Below are 11,204 nucleotides of genomic sequence, written 5' to 3'. Positions count from 1 at the left end.
GTGTTTACGAATGATTGCCCAGTGTGTGCAAGTGTTTACAAATGATTGCCCAGTGTGTACAAGTGTTTACAAATGATTGCCCACTGTGTGCAAAACCTAGCAACTGCAGCTTCCTCCTCCCCAGAGTTACTGTTCTGAGGCTGCTCACAGACAGTGGGGCATGAGGCTGCATGCCCCACTGGTACTGAAGGCCTAGTGGGTCCCTGGAGAGTCACTGGTTCTCTGTCTGCATTGAGGCCTGAAGAAGCTGGTTCCAACATCAGCAAAGGAAATCGGCAGCTGCAACGGGATAAGTTAACTTGGTAGAGAGAGGGAAGGCCAACAAAGCAAAGAGTAAATAATTTTCCTTCCTTCCTGTCTTTTCTTAACATCTGGATTGTTACCAGACTCTGCCGTCCCCTTTGGGATGGGTCTTTCTGCGTCAATCAAGAGTATCCCCCACAGATGCACCCACAGTCTAAGGCCAACCTGAAGTAGGCAACTCCTCTTTGAAGATCTCTGATTGGGTGGACACAGCTGAGAGGGCATCCACTTGAAACCGCTTCCTTGTGTCTAGGTCTTCCTAGCAAAGACTGGGGTAGGGGCTGGCAAGGAGCAGTCTTCTCGGTTACTCCTTAAACATGCACACACACACACACACACACACACACACACAGAGTTTCAGTTTCCCAATTTAAAAAAGAGGCCCACTCAGAGCACAAGGCCTGACTTCTCTTTCAAAGGCTGAGCAGAAAAGTATTATGTTTGCATGGATGCCCACTCAAAGTAGAGAAAAATTATCTGGTGAGCACTACCTTAAATTCTTGTAGTGATCTATTTATATTTATTTTATATGTATGAGTGGTTTTGCTTGCCTGTATATAAACATACCACGCACTTACCTAGCACCAGAAGAGGCCAGAAGGTGGTCTCCAATGCCCTGGAACTGGAGTTGCAGAAAGTTGTGAGCTGCCATGTAGGGGGTGGGACTGGAATCAACTAAGCCATCTCTCCAGGCTCTACATTAAATTTTTAGCATCACCTTCGCACACTGTTTTTTGCCATGCCACCCTATTGCCAAAAATATTAAAATCGACCTGCAGGCTTCCCAAGCTACCTCCAGCAACTCTCTCTAGCTAGACTTCTTCTCTTCCCCAAACCCTGAAGCATCCCATCGATCGCTGGGTTCCCAGCTCAGGCTCACTGGGAGCCACTTGTTCCTTTTCTCTGTTCCTTCTCTGCCATAAACCCCTGTAATCGGCAGTCCCACATTCCAGTAACCAAGTCAATCAAAACTCTTTTTGTTTTAAAGATTTATTTATTTTATGTATATGAGTACACTATAGTCATACTGATGGCTGTGAGCCATCATGTGGTTGTTGGGAATTGAAGTTTTAGGACCTCTGCTCACTCTGGTTGGCCCCGCTTGCTCCAGTCCAAAGATTTATTTATTATATCTCAGTACACTGTAGCTGTCTTCAGACACTCCAGAAGAGGGCATCAGATCTCATTACAGGATGGTTGTGAGCCACCATGTGGTTGCTGGGATTTGAACTCAGGACCTTCAGAAGAGCAGTCAGTGCTCTTAACCGCTGAGCCATCTCTCCAACCCAAATCAAAACTCTTGATGCTTAGAATTAACCAAACAGATTTATGTATCAATAAATTCTGAATTCACAAGATGCCAATACAATAATTTCAGAACCAATTGATAACAATAAAAGTTGCTCACCTAGATTAGACAAATATCCCAATTATTCTATCCTTTAATATCATAACTACCCGTGGTCAATTAAAGCCACGCTGGTTCAGGCTCTTCTTCCTGTTCATCTTCTTCCATCTTGACCTCTTCCCTCTTCCCTCTCCCCTGAGATTCTGTCTGTCTCTGCAACTCTTAGCTCCGCCCCCCTTTTCCCTGTCCAATCACAGGCCTTGTGCTGCACTGATATTTTAGTGTGATTGGACAGGGAAAATCCTGTCACACCACCCAGCATGTCAACAAGAAAAAAATCACCCTTGTCTAGGACTAGAGTATGATGAGACACATGGCTAGAGAGGTGACATTTTAGAAAGCATTAGCCTGGAAGTACCCCAAGAGTGGGCGCTCTTGGTGTGTTTAGTCCAAAGCATCTCCTCTCTGTGTGCTAGGTCTAGCTCTGGCAGAGGGACACACTCCACCTGGAGGGCAAAGCTGGTATCACTATTCACTCAAAGTGGCTATGGGCTCCTCTTCAAACTCAGCTTCTGACTATCTGGGAGTCTCTCTGTCCTTTGTGTATTTGTTGAAAGGAGAATTATCTCCCACTATAGAAGATGCTAGAGACTCCAGCCTGGCTGCTGCATGCCTATAATCCCAGTACTCAGGAGACTGAGACAGGTGGGTCTTGGTGAGTTCAAGACCAGCCCGGTCTACCTAGCAAGTTCCAGGACACCCAGTGTCCTGAAAGCTGACAAACCACCACTGTTGTTAGCTCTCCGTGCTTGCCTTTCTGACTTCCCAGCCTGTTGGTTCTTCTCCTTCCCTGATGTGCCCCTGGCTTGCCTTCCTCATCAACATAGTTAAGACCCAGTGCCAGAGACACAAACCTCTTTACCAATTGCACAGCCTCACATTAAATTTGGACATTTCAAAATGTTGAAAGTCTAAGTCTCAGATTGCTTACCCAGAACTGGGTCCAAGGCCAGCCCCTTCCTTTGTGTCTGGAATGGACACAGAGTAACTGTTGAGGCCCTGGTGGAAGATGGGAAGGAAAGATGCTGTTGTTTTATCTGAGCACATCCTGGAGTTTATCACTTCCTTAAACTCCTTGTGCCTCTGGCATCTCTCTTCCAGCTTCTTGTCGTCACTGCAGCCTCCGGCTTCTTATCCTCATTGTGGCTTCCGCCCTTCTGGAGGCTTCTCCATCCCTCGATCCTTAATTTGTCTTCTTCCCCCAGAGTCAGCTACGGCCCTCCTGGGGCAGCTCATGCTTTTGCTGTTCAAAGTGTGGAGTTTTCTAACCTCTCCCCACCAAAACTGCCCAGCCCACTGTAAAATAGGAATAATAGAGGGACTTAGCGAAACAGACAACCAACTCACATTTAGTTGCCTGTGGGCCAAGGACAAAATGTTACTCCCAAAGCCCAGAAGAGAAAGGCTACCGACCCAAATCATCATGGTCAAATTAAAGCAAGCTTTTATTTTATTCATATACATGGGCTGCCTCCCCCTAAGGCAGGGTTGAAGAGATCAATCAGCCTTGGACATGAGGAAGACAAAGCTTTTTATAGCTCAGGGGTAGAAGGTTTCCAAATGGAGGATTTGGTGGGTAAAAATAGGTGGGCGGGGTTATGAGAGCAGAACTTAGGCATAACATGTTATTCATTATCAGACCAAGTAACTGCCAGTCCAACTCTCTCCAGAGCTCTGCCCCTTCTATCTCAGTATCAACAACAAAGGAAGGACTGTTCACTCAGGATTTTATAGTGAGACAACGTGGAACAGTGAGCCCAGTCAAGCTGCAGTGTATATGGAACAGGGCGGGGCATAAACTCTGCTAAAAAGTTAATATGTATGTACTTGCTGTTTGTGTGCACGCCTGTGCTGCAGTTGGGCACAGAGCTAGAGGTCAGCTTTGAAAAGCTGCTTCTCACCTCCTGCCATAAGTATCCTGGGGGTGAAACTCAGTCCTCGGGCTTGGCAAGGGCACGTGGATTAAGATGTTAGTGATGCTTACAGATAAACTAAACACATTTTGCTTTATTACATGGCCATGAGCCTTTGATGACCCGAGATGGAACATGACAGTTAAAAGCTGTGGGTCTGGCCGTCAAGTTGATAAGAAGGAAACTTGAGATGGCTAATTATGACTGTCAATCTGATTGGATTAAGAAAACACAGGGCATTCGTGAGGAACAATGTTTTTGTTTATAAGGGAGTTTCCAGAGAGGCCCACTCTGGGTGTAGGTGGCGCTATTCTTCAGGCTGTGTCTCACTGAAGCGAGGTGATTGGGGTTGGGGGCAAAGTTCAGCGCTCACCTCACACTGCTTGTGCCCTTTAACCAGCCTGCCTCACACACCTGCTACTGTGACTACCTCTCCATGGCTAACTAGCTCTGTCCCCTCAGCTACATACACCTCTTCAAACACTTGGTCAACAGGAGAAGTAACTGCTGCTGTGATGGATGGACGTGCTCATGCACTCAGTTCACAGCACAGATGCCCACAGCTGATGAACACATGGTTTTACTCCCATTAGACCCCACTGACCCTGTAATGACATGTTAAGGGATGAGTGAGATTAAAAGCTTGCACTACCCCTAATATATAGTAGATCCAGCTTCCCTGTCTGTATTTCTGTCCTGTACACACTATTTATATGTGTTTCCATTCCATTGGGTATGGCAAATAACATAGGGATAACGTGGAGTACATGAGGGGTTGGGTCTGCACTCACCCAATGGCTAGAGATGTTAGTCAGTTTTCCATGTAATTAATTGGTCAGTTTTGCTCTTTCTGAATTCTTTACATACTCTGGGTACTAATCCTCTGTCAGATATTTCCCATTCTATCTTAAAGATGGGGGTGAGCAGGAAAACATGCCCACACATGGCACAGGTGAGCAGTAGATACACAGAGACCAGTCTGAGACCATGCCCCACAGCACAAGCAGAGAAAGTCACCCAGAACCCCACCGGCCAGCCAGCCATATGGCCAGCCTGCAGCAGGAGCCACTACAATGTGCAAGTTATGTGGTGGACAGATGTGTGAGAGAGAAGCAGAACCGTGTGAGCAGCATGAAGAGAGATGAAAATGGTGGCACGAGGATGGAGAGCGTGAGTGGCCAGCCCTGCCACATCAGGCCATAGTGAAGTCCCAACCCATGCTACCACAGAGGGCCTATGGCCATGCAGCAGCAGGGAGTGGTGTCGATGTCTATGGATCATATTACCACTAGAGACCATGTGGACATCCCTGGTCTGGGCAGCCCCCTAAGACCACATAGATGTCCAAGGGCTGGGCAGAACTGGCCCCACCCCTTACTGGATACAGCACTCTGGAGAGCTGGCCCTGCTCCTCACCTGGGCTGAATAGTGAGGCTAGCCCTGGTAGAGCCTTGGTGAGACTGCTCTTAGGTCGTGAGTTTGAAAGAGCTGGTCCTACCACTCATCAGCTGCGAGGTGGTGTGGGTGCTGGGGCAATGCCCTCCCACCCCTTCTTCCCTTACCTGCAGTAGTCGGGAGAGCCAGCCCCCAAAGCTGGCCCTGCCCCTCAAAAGCTGGAGAACTAGGGAGAGTGGGTGCTGCACCTCACCTGGGCAACACAACAGATGGCACTGATGATGAAGGCACAGGTGCGCCAGCCACTAGGATGTGAGAGCAGGGAATCTGCCTCAGCCCCTTATGGTTTCAGCACTTGAGTGGGTCCCATGCCTCAACTGGGCAGCACAGTGGAGCTGGCTCTGGTGGTGTGAGTGCAGATGAGCCAGCCCTGAAGGTATGAGATCAGAACAGCTGTTGCTGCTCCCTCCCTGGGTGGGCTAGCAGGGCCAGCGCCGCAGACCTCCCCCTGGTGGTGCAGATTCAGGCGGACCGACTAGTTCTGCTACCACCCAGACCAGGATCCAGGGCTTTGAGTTGGCACACCCCAAAATCTATACCATCTGTGAACTGTCAGAGCACATGAAAGGACTGGTGTGATCTAAATCAGGAGGATCTCCATGACACCGGGCAACAACAGGATAGCCAGGAGAAGTCCCGCTGAGGATCCAATTTTGATGGTGTGGTAGAAGACAGAGGCCTGGGACCAGACCAGTGACTCATTGCTGTGAACGTTTACAAGCAAAGATGTGTGGACTGAGGGGGTCTCTGTGACACACTACAGCTTTCGTGACGATAGTTTCTATGCTTTGTTTTGTTTTGTTTATTATTTTTGGTTCGTTTGTTTTCTTTTGGTGTGGGCTGGGCCACCAGACAGAAATAGGAACTGGTGAGGTTGAGTGGGCTCAAACCCCGGCAACCTCAGAGACTTGAGAATGGCTGGAATGGAGCCGCTCCCTGCCTGCCTTTGTACCATACCACATGGAGTTCTTCTCGATGCTAAGGAGGAATCTAAGATAGTCTTAGCCTTCAGCCAATGACCTTCCCTTCCTGGATATTCCCATGCCCTTCCTCCAAAAGTATATAATCCCTGTTTCACCCAGAGTAAAGTGTTTCAGTTCACACCCGCACCCTCCAAAAAGCAGTCTGAAGGATCGTCTCAGAGAGCTGCTTCACTAAAGATCTCCATGGGGAAGGCTTTCGCCTAAAAAAACCCTGGCCTAAGACTCCCAAAGAAGGCGTTCCCTCCCTCCGGTACTCTGCATCCGCCCCCAACCGGACCAGATCCCGCTCCTTGCGGCTCCACTTCCTTCTTCTTGCTTGCTTGCAGATGCTCCGAGGGGAAGCATAGACCTCAAACTCCGTTCCTGACTTCCTCTCCAAGTGATATACCAGCAGCACCAGGGTACATACCCAGAGAGGAGGCTGGGAACCATAGCATTCATCCAAGACCACCCCTGTTCCGTTCCCCTTCCGGTCCCGCACGTAGCGGAATCTGACACCCCAGAGGGAAACAAGGACTGAGGACTCTTCATTCCGGACTTTGCCCTGCCTTCTCTGCATGGCACCGGGGCACCCCCAGCAGAGACGGAGAACGTGGGGAAGGTCAAATATAAATGGATGGGGAGATGAGTGGGACTAGGGTGCATGGTGTGAAATTCACAAAGAATCAATAAAAGGTTAAAAAAATGAAAATGGCGATCATTGAGGAAAAATAAAATGAGAGAGAAAGGGAAACAAAATTCTCACACCCTCTTCTGAGAATGTAAATTAGTGCGGCCACCACGGAAACACATATGAAAGTTCTCCAAACAATTAAAAATACAACAGCCACACTCTAGCTATCAGCCCTGGGCACGCAGGGAATGGAAGCTAAGGTGTTATTGCTACCTGCATGTCAGTGATTATCACAGCACTACCCACAGCAGCCAAGTCACGGGGGCAGCCTGGGTGTCCACCAGCATATGAATAGATGAAGAAAATGTGGAACAGTAAGGTGAGGTAACTCATACTGGTAACTACAACACTCAGGAGGCTGAGGCAGGAGGGTTGCCACAAGTGCAAAGCAACTTGGATTACATAGTGAGTTCCAGAGTAGCCTGGGCCATGGGGTACAACTTTGTGTCAGAAACCAAAGCTAAGAAAGTGGGGAGGAGGAAAAATGTGAGATATATAGACAAGGAGGTGTCATTCAGTCATAAGGAATTATTTCACCGGAAGGGAAATGGACGGTAGAGATTATCTTGTTAAGAAAAATAAGCCAGATTCAAAAAAACAAACATCATGTTTTCTCTCATATGTGGAATCTAAGGAAGAAATTTAAAGTGACACAGACATTAATTAGCAGGGGACTGTTGGGGAAGAAGACAGGGGCTGGGAGAAACAATGTAAGAACGCTGTGGGAGTGAAGATGATCGAGTCACACTGAATTCCAGACAAAAGCGTCACAATAGAACCTACTATCTCGCACAATCAATATGTGTGACCTAATAACAAGAAATAAAGCCCCGGAGGACCTCACACAGGTTACACACAGACAGCATGATACTGTATGTGAGAGAATTGGGGGTACACACACTTTGGCATTTCTGGGGACTACAGAACCCTACCACAAGGAGTGACTACTTACATCATGTCTAGATTTACCTACAATTCCTAGGACAGTGTAAATGCCGTGTATATAGTTTAGAAACCACTAGAAAGATGATCTGCACCAGCAATGATCATTTTTCTCTAATACTTCGGCCATGCATTCAGTTAGCCCCATTCACAGTTTCAGAGCTCCTGGGTAAGAAGAACTGGATGTGTCCCTGTGCCACAGGCCTCCTGCCGACATTTGACTCCATACACAAAGAGGCAAACACAGGAGCCAGCCAAAGCCGCTTTAATGAAGCTCAGGGAAACTGCCAAGGTGGACTCTAGGTCCAACTTCATTTCTGTGGCCTTGGGATTTAGAATGCTAATCCAAATTCTGTGACCACAGGGGCACATTCTTGGGCTTCACACAGCACAGTTTGCCATTCCTGCAGAAGATATAGAAACTTTCTTTCTTGGCGCACTCTTCACGGCAGACACCAAAAGACTTCCAGCATCTTTCAGGGGCCCCTATGCCAGAACAAAGACAAAGACACCTGCATGAGTCATGAGGTCCCTGGTAAAGGCCAGAGCCCCAGGCAATAAAAAAAGAGGCAGTGGAAGGAGCGGTCACCTCTAGAGGTTGAGGAAGCTTGTATCACCTCACATCCCAGCCCTTCATAAACTCCACCTCTTAGAAGTACAGTAGTCGCAAGGCTCAACAAGCACAATGGGTTATGAGGGTTACATGAGCCATCGGAACCTACAGAATTGGGTTTGAAGTCTATCTGTGTCCCCAGGCAGCTGGTAAACCTTGGGCTGGTGACTCTCTTCTTAAGAATCTATTTCCTCTCTTCTACAAGGAGAGGTAGATGTCTCACGGAGCTGTGCTAAGGAATAGCACTGGCAGTTTAGCTCAGTTGGTGTTTGCCTCACAGGCTTGAAGCCCCTGGGTTCAAGTCCTAGCATAGCATAGACTGAGCCTGGTGACCCAGATCTGTAATCTCAACAGAGTTAGTGACAGGAGAATCAGGAGTTCAAGGGCATCTTTAGCAACACATGGTGACTTCAAGACCAGCTTCAGCTACATGAGACCATGTCTCAAAAGAAGTAAAAAGGAAAATGTAAATAAAACTAATTATTAATTAATTTGTGTAAAAAAAACACTAGTATTAAATAAATGCAGCTATGAAGTGACAGAACACCAGCAAAGTTGAGCAGTTTAAGTTATTTTACAAGGAAAGAAACTGAACTAGAAGCAAGATGAATACTAATGAAGCCTAGTGGCTTAAGAGAAATCCGAAGTGAAAAGGATTTTTAAATAAAGAAGAGAAAACCCACAACTGATCAAAATGCAAAGAATTAATGACCATAAGGAACCTGACCCAATTACTGTATCTACAGTACAACCCTTCCACTCAGGGAACAGCACGGAAGAGGTATGGGAAGACAGTAGGAGGCAGAGTACCAGGACAACAGGTGCTAAGCAGTGTCTTCTAGACATGCCTGGGATGCTGTGCCCATGAAACGCTAACACTATGCCCACATAGGTAAGACCTACGTAACCACAGCAGTGGGTACACCAGTGTGGATGGGGAAGTCTCACAAGGCCCCACCACATACATAAGGAGCTCCAGGCCATCAGTGGCTGCTGAGAGGAGAAGAGTCAGTCTTCTCCAGGGATAAGTTATCCCAAGTGGTTACCCCTAAATGCATATACATATGAGAGGTACTGTGTGATGAACTCAGTGGACACACACACACACTTACACCATGCACACACATATGCTCTCGAGCTCACCAGAGGTTGGGGTTAAACAAGAACTTATTGACAAAAATGCTTTATGGCAGAATAAAGACTGGTGTCATGTGTTTATGCTACCTGTGCCTTCCAAGGACAAAGGACAACAAGGCACTGTTAACATCTGAAACTGGACAAATACTGCCTCCACATGTCTTCCCTAAGGACTCTACCAGGGGGAGGAGCTTCATACTAGCAAATGAGATGCAGAATTAACTGTTACGTGTGCAGTGCCTTGTCGAACTCTCACTAAATGACAGCTTAAAGTCAGGCCACCAGAGCTCAGTGACAGAGTGTCTGTCCAGCATGGACCACAAATAGACAGAAACAAAAGGAGTACATGAAAGTCTCCATGGTTCCATGTCCTGATAAAAGAGCCAGGCAGCACAATACAAACACGGGCACACACTGAAAACTCGTGCAGACATTTGCAGTGGCTTAAGAACATGTGACTATTAAGGTATCTGTGGTGACAGACAGTGAGATGAGGAAGGAGGGTCTAGGCCACCATTCCTAACAGGCCAAGGGTGTGACTCAGAGGCAGAGTGCTTCCCTAACATCCATGAGCTGGGTTCCATCCCCACCCCTGCAAAAAGAAAAGAAATAAAGGAATATAGAGGTGGGTGGTGAATTTGAATCAGAAGTCCCAGTAGGAGTTCATGGGTGCTTATTCTTAAAAAGACTGTTTCCTCATTTCTGGTTATTGCGAAGCTTAGAAACATTGACCAGTCAGTAGGAACTAGAAATTAGAATTGTAGAAACCAGTTTTGGTCAAGAAATTCCAAAACGAGCCTGAAGCATCATCCTATCACACCAGAGACTGAGAACGACATCAGAGACAAGAAAAGCTCTATCAGAAAGATCAACTCCTCAGATCAAAGGCTTTCCCACTATCAAACACGAGGAGCTTGAACTGCACGAGGGATGGTGGCAGCAGTATATTTAACATGTGGCATAGAACTATTGGTCTGATCTCTATGAGTTCAAGGCCAGCTTAGGCTACAAAGCCAGGGCTGTTACACAGAGAAACCCTGTTTCTTAAAAAAAAAAAAAAAAAAAAAAAAAAAAAAAAAAAAATCAAGACAAAACAAAAACAACACTACCACCACCATAAAAAGAAATCAAAAACATTAGTCAAGATAAGTCATATTTAACTGAGTAATGATGTATCTACTGTCTCCTAAGTCCAGCCGTTATTGTTGGAAGAAGGGGAGGGGGGGTGGGAATGAAGGTAGAATGGCTGGAGGCCTAACCATTTCTCCAAGCCAGAATTGTATCACAAGTCCTAAGAGGCCAATGCAGATGTTCTCCAGAGCTCTCTGCAGCCCCTGAACCTCCAGCCCCCAGCTCTCCGCCAGCAGGATGGAAGTCCCTGGAACTCTCTGATGAATTACATAAAACAAAGAAGCTGCAGTACACCAATATTTCAGACTGCCCAGTCTTGACCTTTCAACCTAACTGGTTACATAAAACTTAGAAACTAGGAAATTGAAACGCAGAGATGTGAGTTGTCTTACAGATTCTAACCCGAGATCTGAGGCTCTACCCACTGCCCAGACAGTGTCTCCTACCCATCCGCCATCCACCCAGGCCATAAGTACCCTGACTAGACCCAGCTCTGTCCCTCCTCTGAAGGGGTCTAGGTTACCTGGAATGACCTGGGACAGCAGCAGCAGAGCCATAGTTAACACCGCAGTCTCCATGACTTCAGGAACTCCAGGGTGCTGGCTTGTGTCTATCAAAGCACAAGACAAAAGAGCAGAGCTATGGA

The 11,204-nt window shown here is 47.1% G+C and overlaps 1 protein-coding gene across 1 annotated transcript; it reads right to left on the bottom strand.

The window, feature by feature from the left end:
* Window positions 1-7,932: 7,932 nt before the first annotated feature.
* On the bottom strand, window positions 7,933-11,204 carry LOC110290421 (beta-defensin 36-like). Its single transcript, XM_021156962.2, has 2 exons — window positions 11,082-11,204; window positions 7,933-8,163 (listed from the first exon to the last, which is right to left on the bottom strand). Exons 1-2 carry the CDS (start codon window positions 11,134-11,136, stop codon window positions 8,018-8,020), a joined length of 201 nt encoding a protein of 66 aa, XP_021012621.1. The 5' UTR covers window positions 11,137-11,204; the 3' UTR covers window positions 7,933-8,017.

This window comes from Mus caroli, unplaced genomic scaffold, assembly GCF_978045245.1.
Source record: "Mus caroli unplaced genomic scaffold, Mus_caroli_1 scaffold_2, whole genome shotgun sequence".
Classification (NCBI taxonomy): domain Eukaryota; kingdom Metazoa; phylum Chordata; class Mammalia; order Rodentia; family Muridae; genus Mus; species Mus caroli.
This window is presented reverse-complemented; position numbering and strand designations above follow the sequence as displayed.

Coding starts and splice junctions, on each gene's coding strand:
- LOC110290421 (XM_021156962.2), bottom strand. CDS start 11,136: ATGGAGACTGCGGTGTTAACTATGGCTCTGCTGCTGCTGTCCCAGGTC. Junction 8,164..11,081: donor GCTGTCCCAGGTCATTCCAG/GTAACCTAGACC, acceptor GTTCTGGCATAG/GGGCCCCTGAAAGATGCTGG.